Raw genomic sequence first — 13,569 nt, forward strand, 5'->3', positions numbered from 1 at the left:
AAAAAAAAAAAAAAAAAGACTCCAATACAAAGCCGAATGGAAACTGTGACACTGTCTTATTCCTGACTTTAGAGAATGCTTCTAACATCTGCCCTTGTGGGATGTTTTTTAATATGTTTTTTGAAGATAGCCTTTATTACTATAATACACATACTTTCTTGAACTAGCCAGATTAGTGTTTCTTGGTACCCAAAAAGCCAACACCAGAACCAGGCCAAAAAGAAGGAAGGTTATTTCCTAACTTCACCAGTGACTTTCAACACCAGCCATGAGCCTCTGGCTCCCTTCCTTCCCAGCCACCAACTACGGAGATGGTAGAAATGGAGTAGCATGGCCCCCTGCTTACCCAGCACCATACCAACTGTTCCTGAATGACAGTAATCCTAGAAAACACTCCAGCATGTGAATTTGAGAGAAAAGTCCACATAGGCCCCTTTCCCTGTCTAGCAGCCACCCTCCCTGGCCAGAAGGACAGAGGCATCTTCTCCCAAGAGCCAGAGTTACGAACCCACTGGCTCTACCTGAATTTCTAGGATGACAGAGGGAAAAGTGGGAACAACCACTCTTTGCAGAGATAAAATGGAACCCTTGGCACGAAGGATGGCAGCAAGCTAGCCTTCTCTTTCTCCAGGTGGCCTCATAAAGCTACATGGTATCTCCTGCCACAAGATGACAGCCCTTTAAACCTGGAGGCACAGACTCTATCAAACTGCCCCGGGACTGTGGTTACCTACGTCTCTCAGAGTGAAGGCCTGTCAGTAACTATCAAGGAAGAGAACCTTAGGCTTCTCATGTGATGCTAAAGGGCGGCAGCCAGGTTGCTGGCTGGACTCTGTCCTTCTATGTCTATCTGTCCTGTCTCATCTGTTAACCAATGCTTCTCAAACTTGTATGCCAGGGCACATTCCTGACTGATGGAGAAGGTCATGATATTCCAAGGTGGAATTCCAAGAACCCAGGCCCCAGGCTCGGCCAGCTTCTTGCTCACCAGGATAATCACCTGGCCCTGACTGTGTGTGTGAGGCAGCAGTGGGGCACAGAGGAGGAAAATCATCCATGAAGCGTTTGCTGCTAACTTGGTTGTTCTTTAATGATAAACTGCCACAAGGTGCCTGCAGGGACACCAGCCCAGGATGGGTCAGCTAAGAGTGAGGGGCGACTGACAGAAAGCCCTGACACTCTGGAGAAAAAAGCCCACCAAATCTGGATTCAGGAGGAAATGAGGGACCTGTCCCTCTTGAAGCCCCCACACCCCCAGAAAGCCTCAATGGGGTGGTACCTACTTCTCAATGGCTGACACATCACTGGTGTTGAACTTCCCTCTGGTGAGCAGCTCTGGGGTGATCCGCCCTTCAAATAAGAGGCCCTCCTTGGCCATCTTGACCAGGATCAGTCGAACCAGCTCCCCCAGGTACATGCCACTGACCATCTTCTCAAACCTGTAGAAGGAAAGCACATGGGCAGCCTTGTCAATGCTTCCTTTGCACACAACACAAGGCAACATGTGAGATTGGGAGGAACACAAAGTAGAGGAGGCACCACCTCGCTCCCACAAGCCCTCAGACTCGCTGGCTGTGGCTCACGAGTGACTGAACAAGAGGGAGGGGAAGGCTATGGGAAGGGGCATGTGGAGGGAATGGCGACACCTAAGAGGGTGGTCAACCAGTCCCTACCCTGACCCCAGAGGAACACTACCGGGTAGGAGCAACCAGGGAAGGCTGCCTAGAAGTCGGGGGGAGGGGGAATCAAGATTTAGACTGGTGGCTCAGCACCTGTAGCTCAGGAGCCAGGGCGCCAGCCACATACACCAGAGCTGGCAGGTTCAAACCCGGCCTGAGCCTACCAAACAATAACAACTACAACCAAAAAATAGCCAATGTTGTGGCAGGTGCCTATAGTCCCAGCTATTGGGAGGCTGAGGCAAAAGAATCGCTTAAGCCCAAGAGTTGGAGGTTGCTGTGAGCTGTGACACCACAGCACTCTACCAAGGGCAGCATACTAAGACTTTGCCTCTAGGAAAAAAAAAAATATTTAGACTGGGGACAATGGGTCGTGCCTGTGGCTCAGTGAGTAGGGCATCGGCCCCATATACTGAGGATAGCTGGTTCAAACCCAGCCCCAGCAAAACTGCAACAAAGAAATAGCGGGTGTTGTGGTGGGCACCTGTAGTCCCAGCTACTCAGGAGGCTGAGGCAAGAGAATCACCTAAGCCCAAGAGCTTGAGGTTGCTGTGAGCTATGACACCACAGCACTCTACCAAGGATGACAAAGTGAAACTCTGTCTCTAAAAAAAAAAAAAAAAAATAGAGATGGGGGACAATGATGGGAAGTCCCCCAGAGAAAAATGAACAGACTATGACAATCTCTTATCAAACTGTATGATATGCTTTTTAAAGGACTTTCATCTCCATTGCTGTTTGAGACCCCAAGGCCTATGGGAGGGAGATGGCCAGGAAGCATTCTCCCTATTTCCCAGTTCAGAAAGAGTAGACGTCGTTGCCAAGAGAAAGGTAGCCCTTGCCAAGGGGCCATTGTTAGGCGTTTGCTGGTCATCTCCCCAGCACTGGCCAAAAGGACCAGGAATTTACTTTGAGGACACACTCCTTTCCCTTTGATCTCACCCTGAACTGCAGGATGGGATCTGAGAAGGTGAAAGGCAGTCAGCTCACCCTGCTGCTCTAACCTTCCTCAGGCACTGGGTAATCAGAGTAAACCTGCCCTTACCTCCCCCAGGAGGTGTGTTCTGACACATGGACTGGGTGACTGCAGCAGCCACTTGGAGCCCAATGCTGTAAGGGACAGGCAGCCAGATGTAGCCTGAGATAGCCAGATGGAGCCAAGACACACTAGAGAAGGCCCAGCCAACAGCTGGTGAGAACTAAAGCTCAAAGCCATATCTGAGCCAGACTCAGTCCCTGAGGCGTGGCTGACCAGGGCCAGGAGGGACACTGACCAAGGCAGATCAAAGAGGCAGGTCCACAGGGCAGCATACAGCTGCTCCTCCAAGGGAGCCCAGCTGGCACACCCAGAGCTGGCTGTGACACTGTGAAACAATTTGTTCCAGCTAGAGCCAGCCCAGGAGCGAAGGATGCTGCTGGGACCTGCACGCCCAGCCCTTGTCCATCAACATGGAGCACAGGCCCTATTAGAAACATAGTTCTCATTGTTCCAGCTTCTGACAGAGCAAGACAGGACCACCCAGCCATGACCACGTGAAGATACCTGACAGTAGAGTGCCTTTCCAAGTCCCAGGTGCCCACCTGCTACCCCAGGCTCCTGTGAGAACAGTCTCTATGTAGCCCTGAGCCAGAATCTAGAGCTGGCAGGAGGAGCCACAGTTAGACGAAGATACCTCAGTCTCCTCACCTATACAATGGGGATAATGACAGGGCTCGCCTAGTAGGTTGTGCAAAGGACAAGCTAATATAGGTCCTATAGTACTGCATCATCTGGCTAATAATGAATACTGTGCCTCTTTCTGTGCGGCTGACACTTTCCCAGCCATTTTACACATATCAACTTATTTTATGGCAGAGGGCAGCAGCTCACATCTCTAGTCTCAGTGATTTGGGAGGCCAATGTGGGAGGATTGCTAGAGCCCAGGAATTCAAGGCTGTCATGAGCTATGATCTCTCCACTGCACTCTAGCCTGAGCAACAGAATGAGACTTTGTCTTTAAAAAATAATAACAAAAGATTAAAAACTAAAAAAAAAATTTGAAAACATTTTATTCTCATTATAACTTTATGAGGGAGAGGTTAGCATCACCCTCATTTCGTGGGTGAGGAAACAGAGACACAGAGCATGGCGTGCCCAAGGAAAGAGCTAATAAATGGCAAATGCACGTTTTGAACCCAATTAAATTTGTCCCTAGAGGGTATGCTCTAACCACTGTGTAATTCTGCCTGTCTCTGGGCAGTTATCAGTCAAGGCTGGCTGCTGCTACTATCATGCTAAGGGCTACCTAGTCCCATCCCCTCTGCCTGTCCTTATCCCTAGGTAGCTTGTCCCTGTGGGGCAGTGTGACAGTAAGAAAAGTTATTCCCCTTGGGATGAGCCAAGATGTGCCTCCTGGCACCCTCTATCCACTGATTCTCACTCTGCCTTCTAGAGGTACACAAAACAATCTGCTCACTTTTCTACTACACAATAGTTGTTCACAAATATATATATATATTTTTTGAGACGGAGCCTCAAGCTATCCCCCTGGTTAGAGTGCCATGGCATCACGCTCACAGCAACCTCCAACTCCTGGGCTCAAGCGAGTCTCCTGCCTCAGCCTCCCAAGTTGCTGGGACTACAGGCGCCCGCCACAACGCCTGGCCATTTTTTGGTTGCAGCCATCATTGTTGTTTGGCGGGCCCGGGCTGGGGATTCGAACCCGCCACCTTAGGTGTATGTGGCTGGTGCCTTAGCCACTTGAGCCACAGGCGCAGAGCCCACAAATATATTGAGATCCCCTTTCCCAGATAAAGGAGGCCCTGGGCCAAGGGTCTGTCTTCTCCCAGTCCCTAGAACCCCCATCAAAGCAACAGACCAAGAGAACAGCACCTCTCCTGAGACTTTCCTCCTCAAGCCCAGGCTCATGGAGACTGGCTCCTTCTGCACCCACGTGCCTCCCTTCTGCTCAAATGAAATCAAGCTAGTCGTGAGCTGCCTCTTGGCAGTCAGACACCTACCACCACACAGCACCAGCAAGGGGCAGGGGCATGGTGTTCCAGCCCAGAACCAGGGGCATGGTGTTCCAGGCATGGCTGAGACAGAGTGGGGGATGGGGTAGGGGAGTCATCAGCCACCAGGAGCCATGAGCAAGGACTTGCATGCCAATTAGGGGTTCCCTTGGCAGCCCTAGTCTGCTCCAGCTGGAAGCCCAGGGAAAGAAAAGGAAGGAGAGGCCTGTGGCCCAGCAAACCAAGACTGGAGCTGCTGAGAGATTGAGAGATTCTACCCACAGACAGAGCAACAGTAAGAAAGTTTTGGGGGGCCGACTTGAAAAGACATGTAGTTACCCCTCCACCACCCAGGCTGAAGAGTTCGCCTGACTGCCCACATTCACCTTTGCGGTCAATGCTATATGGGGCAGTGTCTCCTCACATTTTGAAGGATGTGATAAGGAATCACAAGGAAAAGATATGTAAGATTCCAGACACAACAGAAAAAAACAGAAGAACAAAAAGCCCAAGAAGACAAGAGGGAAGGAGAAGGAGAATTAAAACTGAAAGAGGGTGGGACCAAATCCACAGTATGGAACAGGAAACAGGTATACAGCGAGAGTACCCAGGGCCTGGGACGGAAGGGTTGGCGGAAGGAAACCGGACGTCTGATCCTTCCTAGAAACAGACCTTCCAGCTCTGGGGCAAAGCAGGGACTCCTGAATTCTCAGAGTGTGCCATCCTCCCAGAGAAATGTGAGCCTGCATTGCAGGATGTTGGTGACCCAGAGAAAGCAGTGCCCGCCTTGGCCTAGTAACAGTACTCTTACTTCTGCAGCCGGGAGCTTCCAAGACCGGAAACAACTTGCCTGTAAGTCTGATGTTCTTTCTGAACTTAGCCTCATCTGTTCATGCTTGACAAGGGGGAAGTTCCTCCACCCTCCCTAAGGTCTGTTCGCACCCACTCCTCTGCTTGACAGTCATTTGGACGTCTGACCCACCTCCCCAGCTGGAGGTTAAGTCCTGGGAAAGAAGGTACTGTTTGAGATCAGAGCCTAGCACACAGTAGGTGCTCAATAGATGTGTTGTTGCATGAATTCACTCTCTCTCACTCAGTGAGGCTCCACATGCCACATGGTCTGTCTCAGCCTGAACAGCAATGCTAATGACTACACCACACACAAATGTTTTCTCACACCACATATTTACACGAATGCTTCTGTGCTTTCCTTGAGGGGAGAGGCCTTTTTGAACCATTAAATATATACTTGTGTATGTGGTAGGGGATAATCTGAAGACTTTTCTTGTTTTCAGAGGGTTCAGAGCTCCTGCATTCCCAACGACATCCTGGTGTCCCTCCCCCAGACCCCCTCAACTCCAGCCATGTCCCCCCTCCTCAGGAGGGTTTGCTGGGAGCTCTGCACCTGGATGCATCAATGCTTCTGTGCTTTTAGTTTTCAAGATGTTTTGCAAGGATATAATCATAAGGTTCATTAAACAAAGAGAACATTATTTAAAAAGTGCCTTTAGGCTGGGTGCAGTAGATCATGCCTATAATCCTAGCACTCTGGGAGGCCAAGGCAGATGGATTGCCTGAGCTCAGGAGTTCCAGACTAGTCTCAGCAAAGCAAAACCCCATCTCTACTACTAAAAATAGAAAAACTAGCCAAGTGTCACAGCAGAGGCCTGTAGTCTCAGCTACTCAGGAGGCTGAGGCAAGAGGATCACTTGAGCCCAAGAGTGTGAGGTTACTATGAGCTATGATACCACAGCACTCTACCCAGGATGATAGAATAAGATGCCACCTAAAAAAATAAATAAATAAATACGGTCAGGCACAGTGGCTCATGCCTGTAATCCCAGCACTCTGGGAGGCCAAGGCAGGTGGATTGCCTAAACTCACAGGTTTGAGACCAGCCTGAGCCACAGCAAGTCCACATCTCTAAAAATAGCCAGGTACTGTGGCAGGCGCCTGTAGTCCCAGCTATTGCAGAGGCTGAGGCAAGAGAATTATGTGAGCCCAAGAGTTTGAGGTTGCTGTGAGCTATGCCACACACTACTGAGAGTGACAAAGTGAGACTCTGTCTCTAAATAAATTAATAAGTAAATATGGCTCGGTGCTTGTAGCTCAAGTGGCTAAAGCGCCAGCCACATACACCAGAGATGGCGGGTTCGAATCTAGCCCGAGCCCACCAAACAACAATGACGCCTGCAACCAAAAAAAAAAAAAAAAAATAGCTGGGCTTTGTGGGGGTGCCTGTAGTCCCAACTACTTGGGAGGCTGAGGCAGGAGAATTGCTTAAACCCAGGAGTTGGGGGTTGCTGTGAGCTGTGATGCCACAGCATTCTACCCAGGGCGACAGCTTGAGGCTCTGTCTCCAAAAAATAAATAAATATGACATGAAATGACATGAAATGTTATTTTAAGCTACAAACTCTGCGGCTGTGCACCTAACCAAACAAAGAATAACAAAAAACATGAATCTGATGGGCTTTCCCTTTTGGGGTCACCTGACTTTATGCCCCTTTTACCTCCCACCCCAAATCCTTCAATAAATGTCCCCTAAGTCACCTCTGTGGTTAGAAAAGAAGGACTCACAGCTGTTTTCCAGGGTTGAGGGACCCCCGGTCTATCTCCCTGTCGAACTCAGTGCGGATGTCTTCCAGGGACCCGTCGTCCCCGAAGGCCCCCCACTCCGTGTTGATGCACATCCTCCCCTCGTCGCCTTCCACCAGGTCGATGTGCCTCAGTTCCTCCATGTAGCAGGCATTGGTGCCAGTGCCTGGAGGGACAAGATCAGAAGCTGTGACCACACTAGAGAGCAGAGGCTGTGCCTCCCAGAAACACCGGCTGAAGGAAGGGACAAGTGAAGGGGTGGTCATTACCAATGATCAGGCCGACTTCACAATGCTGGTCGTCATATCCGCAGGTCATCATGGTCCCCACCGTGTCGTTTACCACAGCTACAATGTTGGCATCATAGTCCTGGTGACAGATACCAGCACGTCACTATCCACTCGCATGTGGGAGCAGAGATCACCAACCTTAACAGAGCTTGGCAAGAGCACTCCAGTTTTCATAACCATCCCACTCTTGTGGGCGGTGCTAGTTTCATTACTGCTAGTACTCAAATTAGTTGGATCAGAGTGCAGTGATTAAAGAAACCTCATAGTTCCCTTAATTATCTGGCTTCAGAGTCTCTGGGGAGCAGATTTTACTCCTGGAGCCACATTCCTCTACAAACCTCTGTGGGAGGCCCACATGCCTACATAGGGCTGGCTCCTGTGACCCACACTAAGCAGGGTAGACTGCATCTATGACACCTGCTCCTATCAGAAGGAGGCAACCCCAGCCCCAAGCTTGGGTCCTTTGGGCAACACTTCTAAGAAACTAGCTTTGAACCAACCCCAGTGCATTCTAGGCTATGGACCCTCACCTTTCCCCTGCCTGTGTCCTCAGACCTTGGCATTACTTCCACCCACTCCCCAGAAAGGGCCTTGAATGCAGCCCTTTCCCCACATCCCTCCCCTCTGTGCATCTCACTCAGCAGGGCCAAGGAGAAATTACCCCTCGCTTTTTGATGGCTTTGTGAAGCAGCTTGACCACATCTGCTCCTTCCACACCACTGGCTTTAAATCGCTTCGTCCAGGTGATCAAGACGCCCTGCAAAGGAGAGCAGGTGGGGCTGGATGAGAACTGGGAGGCCTCCAGTACCTGGGCACTGCACCAGGGTCCAGGTGGCTCCTTCCAGGTCACACTGCATGGGGGAGCCAGACTTTGTTCCATCTCCTGTTCACCTACACAATGGAGTTCTCTTAGGGGTACCTTGGGGGCGGGGGGTGAACCGGCTCACAATATCCAAATCATATGAGAATAAAGCAGGTGGCTGACACCACAGCAGTGCCACATGGCATGCCAATCCAACTGTCAGTCCATTGTGCAGCCAGACCCCACTTACAAAAAGAGCAGGAGGAATCCCTGGTCGTCCTTCCCCACTTTCCAACCAGAACTCAGCTTACACAACCTCAAGGAAAAAAAGCCAGAGCCAAACTGGAAAGAGGACAAAATGCTATGGTAACTCTGGCTGCTGAGCTTCTAAGAGTCTGGTCCTGAACATTTAAGGGACAATGCTGACCCTCTATGAAATGTGTGCCTCTTCACCAACTTTGGAACATAAGCCCCATTTGTGCAGTGACTCCAATGCTCACACAGTATGATCCCGTTTCTGTTTGCATATTAATAAAGAAACTTTAAAGACAAGGCCGTGGTAATACACTTGGCAATGTGAAGGGGTAAGAATTCTACTTTTTGCTATACAATTTTATTTCAATAGTTTGTTTTTTTTTTTTTAAGAGACAGAGTTTCATTTTGTCACCCTCGGTACAGTGCCCTGGCATCACAGCTCACAGCAACCTCTAGCTCTTGAGCTTAGGTGATTCTCTTGCCTCAGTCTCCCAAGTAGCTGGAACTACAGGCGCCCACCAATTTTTTTGTTGCTGCATTTAGCCGGGGTCAGGCTCAAACCCGCTACCCTCAGTATATGGGGCTGGCACCCTATAAACTGGGTCACAGGTGCTGCCCTATTTCAATAGTTTTTTATTGGCAGGGGTGGTGCTCACACCTGTAATCCTAGCATTCTGGGAGGTCAGGGTGGGTGGATTGCTTGAGCTCACAAGTTCAAGACCAGCCTGAGCAAAAGTGAGACCCTGTCTCTACTAAAAATAGAAAAACTGAGGCAAGAGAATCGCTTGAGCCCAAGTGGAAGTTGTTGTAAGCTATGATGCCACAGCACTCTACCGAGAGCAACAGCTTGACACTGTCTCAAAAAAAATTTTTTTAATTAAAAAAAAAAAGATAGTTTTACATGTTACTTTTTTTTTTTTTTTTTACATCAAAGATACTAGAAAAAGAAAAATAATTGTTGTACCTGGTTGTTTTTCTCTGAATGGGGAGTCACTACAAATGCAGCAGCTTTGGAAGACTCACTATCTGGCCCACAGGCCTCTGGGGGGTGTGACCCAGGAATGGGGACCCTACCTAACACAGACAAGAGGATGGACTGGGGAGAGGGAACCCTGCCAGGCACCGCAAAAGCCCCTGGACATTCTTGTTTTCTTCCCCTGGATTCTCCCCCTCCTCCCTCCCAACGAGTTGTGGGAAGAGGGGGAACAGGGTTAGAAATCAGGAAACTTGGTCCTATTTCCACACCTTCTGTCCATTTCCTTGTGGACTTTTCCTTTTGCTCATCTAAAGAGCTGGTCTAGATATGAACGATCTTGGAGGTCTCAGCCAGCCTTGAGGAGTAGTGTACACACCTCCTGGCGGAGAAGCTGAGAGTCTGGCATACACCCTGGCCCAGCCTAGGAGGCCTGCCCGGGATGGGGCCAAGGCTGGCAGGTGAGGCCCCTACCTTGGGCTCTTTCTCTGCCCACAGTACTCCCTCCTAGGCACATCTGCTCCACCCTGCAGGTTCCTGTGCCCATGAGGGGAAGACTGCACCTTTTGAAGTAGGCCATTCTCTCCCAGGCCAGAGCCCACAGCCAGCACAGGGACAGCACTTAGCAGACAGCTGCCATATGCACACACAAGTGACAATGAAGCACAGTCTACTCAAGTCTCTTCATTTCCAAGCCACCTCCCTTCTCTCCCATCTCTTCCAGAGGAGGGATGTGACTATCATGTCTCAGTTCTGAAAAATCAAAAACTGAGGGCAGCCGGGAGCGGTGACTCAGGCCTGTACTCCCAGCACTCTGAGAGGCCAAGGCAGGTGGATTGCCTAAGGTCACAGGTTCGAGATGGGCCTAAGTGAGAGCAAGACCTTGTCTCTAAAAATAGCTCAGTGTTGTGGTGGGCGTGTGTAGTGCCAGCTGCTTGGGAAACTGAGGCAAGAGAATTGGTTGAGCCCAAGCCAAGAGTTTGAGGTTGCTGTGAGCCATGAAGCCACGGCACTCTACCAAGAGTAACAAAGTGAGACTCTGTCTCAAAAAAAAAAACAAAAAACCTGAGGGCAACTTAGTATAGATAATAGGCTTCACAAAAGAGTTTGGGAAGGCTGTGCTAGAGGCCCAACTGATCTGTATACCTTAGAAGGGCAGCAGTGCTAGATAACAGACCAAGAGTCTACCTGTGGCCACAGCAGTCCTCAAAGGGCTCGGTGCCCATACTCAGTGGTTAGGGCCCCGGCCACAAACACTAGGGCTGGTGGGTTCAAACCCAGCCCGGGCCTACTAAACAACAATGACAACTATAAAAAAAAAAAAAAAAAAAAGCCAGATCCTGTGCTGGGCACCTGTAGCCCCAGCTACTTGGGAGGCTGAGGCAAAAGAACTGCTTAAGCCCACAAGTTTGAAGTTGCTGGGGGCTGTGATGCCACAGCACTCTACTGAGGGCCACATAGTAAGACTTTGTCTCTCAAAAAAAACAAAGCAGGCTCGGCGCCTATAGCTCAACCGGCTAAGGCGCCAGCCACGTACACCTAAGGTGGCGGGTTCGAATCCCCAGCCCGGGCCCACCAAACAACAATGACAGCTGCAACCAAAAAATAGCCGGGCGTCGTGGTGGACGCCTGTGGTCCCAGCTACTTGGGAGGCTGAGGCAGGAGACTAACTTGAGCCCAGGAGTTGGAGGTTGCTGTGAGCTGTAATGCCACGACACTCTACCCAGGGGGACAGCTTGAGGCTTTGTCTCAAAAAAAAAAAAAAAAAAAAAAAAAAGCAGTCTTGAAAGGACAAAAGATCAGATAGAGCATCTCAGAAGCATTCACACATGTTTTTGAGGGAGGGGGTGGCCGCTGTGCTCCATCTTGGCCTGGTGGGCTCTCAAATTCCTTCTTGTTGATTCCACAAATTAGTTAATAAAAGGGCTGCGGCAGCATGAATCAGCACCCAGGAAGGATACTCACTGGGCTGCAGGGGCCCTGGGGTGCAGCCTGCAAGTGTGGAAGGTGCCCTGTGCCCTAATGCTACGGTGCTGGCAGCAAAGCAGACTAGTTATGAGACTAGGAGGAGCCCTGCCTCCTCCTAGCTGGATGACCTTCGACAGGTTCTTAACCCCTCCAAGCCTTGTTTCCTCATCTGTAAAATGGGAATTGTAAGCATTTAACTCATAGAGATGTTTATTATACGCATTCTCTGTGAAGTGCACATTAGAACAGATCCTGACTCCATGGTCCCTCAATAATGTTAAAACCATCTGGCTCGGCGCCTGTGGCTCAAGTGGCTAAGGTGCCAGCCACATACACCTAAGGTGGTGGGTTCAAATCCAGCCTGGGCCTGCCAAACAACAATGATGGCTGCAACCAAAAAATAGCCGGGCGTTGTGGCTGGCGCCTGTGGTCCCAGCTACTTGGGAGGCTGAGGCAGAAGACTCGCTTGAGTCCAGGAGTTGGAGATTGCTGTGAGCTGCGATACCATGGCATTCTACCCAGGGGGATAGCTTGAGGCTCTATCTCAAAAAAAATAAAATAAAATAATAATAATAATGTTAACCATCAGAATTCCTGTTACTAGGAGTTTATTCATGGTAGCAGGAAGCACACACTTCTGTCTCTCCATGTAGAAAAGGAACAAGGTTCATCTGCTTATGTTGTACTGCAGCAATGCTCTGAGGTTCAGTGCACATGATTACTCTGAGTCCAATCTTGCTGAATAAATGAGAGCAGCAAGGCTGGTGCAACAATTCACCTGGGAGGGCAACAAGGTAACTAAACACCTCTCTGGGGCTGGAACCACTGACCAGCAGATGCCCCGGAAAGGTGGCTCTGGAACCCGAGGGACAGAGCTCTGACCAGATTTGCAGCAACCAGGATGGGTTCCAAGTAAATGCCACACCACGCACCTTTGGCAAAGGGCTTTTCCTCCTCTCTCCACCATCATTAAACCTACTTTATTTTCCTTCACCTGCTCATATTTGATAAATGGTGCTCTCTACCTGGTGGTCACCAATACCATGATTTGTCTCCAAAAATACATAAATAAGGTAATCCAAAAATAAACACTACATCGTGACATTAATTTCAGCAGATGTTTCTTCAAAAACACCAGACACTCAGCTCATCCTGTTAGCAAAAGGGAAAAGTGGAGAAAAAGGCTTCTTTAGCTTTCCCGCTCCAGGGCCATCTGCGGAGCCTAATAACCCCAGAGTGTTCTTACCTCGTCTATTTTTGATTGTCGGCAAGGGAAAGAAAATGTGAATCCCACGGGTAAGTTTTTGTCCTTGATTTCCCTTTTCTCCATGAAGTCTCCCAGGCACTCAGCGACATGATCAAAAAGCTGGAGGAAGAATGAGAGGGCAGTCAGGTGGGACAAAGAGGACTCAGTGTTTCAAGGGCAAACCTAATCAGTCCCCTCCCGAACACCTGCTGATGTGGCAGTCCTCCCTATACCTGGGGGCCCTGTCTGAGAAGCCACTCCAAGTGAAAGAGACAAGAAGTACTTAAAAGGAGCTGCCCTCAGGGCAGCAGAGCTCCTGGGAAGCATTTCAAAACCTTCAAACAGAACTGGCCTCTCAGTGGTCACTAGTGGGCATCATCTAGGTACTGAGAAAAATGTAAAAGCAACATAGAGGTTGTGGGTCTCCGACAGCCACCCAGGGGGCAGGGGCCTTCTGGCCCTTCCCCACACTGCTAACTGCAAACTCTAGAAACTCCACAGGCAAGTCCATGGCCTTGAGCCCAATGGAGCAATTTAACTATCTTCAGACTATCATGTTTTTACTTTAAGTTGCAACCTAGTCAGTAAATTGTGGTATATTCCTATCATGAGAAGGAACAATGTACGAAGACACATAAGCACGGGTGACCCTCGTATGCATGATACAGAGTGAAGTTTACTTCAGAATAAGTTTGCATGCCAAAAAACCACACATACCCTAAGCATAGAGTTCACTGGATTGTCACAGGCTGCACCCACCAGTGCTC

The 13,569-nt window shown here is 49.7% G+C and overlaps 1 protein-coding gene across 1 annotated transcript in view; it reads right to left on the reverse strand.

The window, feature by feature from the left end:
- Positions 1 to 13,569, reverse strand: part of HK1 (hexokinase 1) — an 80,697-nt gene that overhangs the window by 22,088 nt on the left and 45,040 nt on the right. Inside the window, exons 4-8 of the mRNA XM_012801398.2 lie at positions 12,803 to 12,922; positions 8,220 to 8,315; positions 7,538 to 7,637; positions 7,251 to 7,434; positions 1,284 to 1,439 (exon numbers count right to left, since the gene is read on the reverse strand). Of these exons, the coding sequence (XP_012656852.1) occupies positions 1,284 to 1,439; positions 7,251 to 7,434; positions 7,538 to 7,637; positions 8,220 to 8,315; positions 12,803 to 12,922 (656 nt within the window). The remainder of the gene's footprint in view (positions 1 to 1,283; positions 1,440 to 7,250; positions 7,435 to 7,537; positions 7,638 to 8,219; positions 8,316 to 12,802; positions 12,923 to 13,569) is intronic.

Source organism: Otolemur garnettii, unplaced genomic scaffold (genome assembly GCF_000181295.1).
Source record: "Otolemur garnettii isolate 467f Iridium unplaced genomic scaffold, OtoGar3 scaffold00008, whole genome shotgun sequence".
Lineage (NCBI taxonomy): Eukaryota > Metazoa > Chordata > Mammalia > Primates > Galagidae > Otolemur > Otolemur garnettii.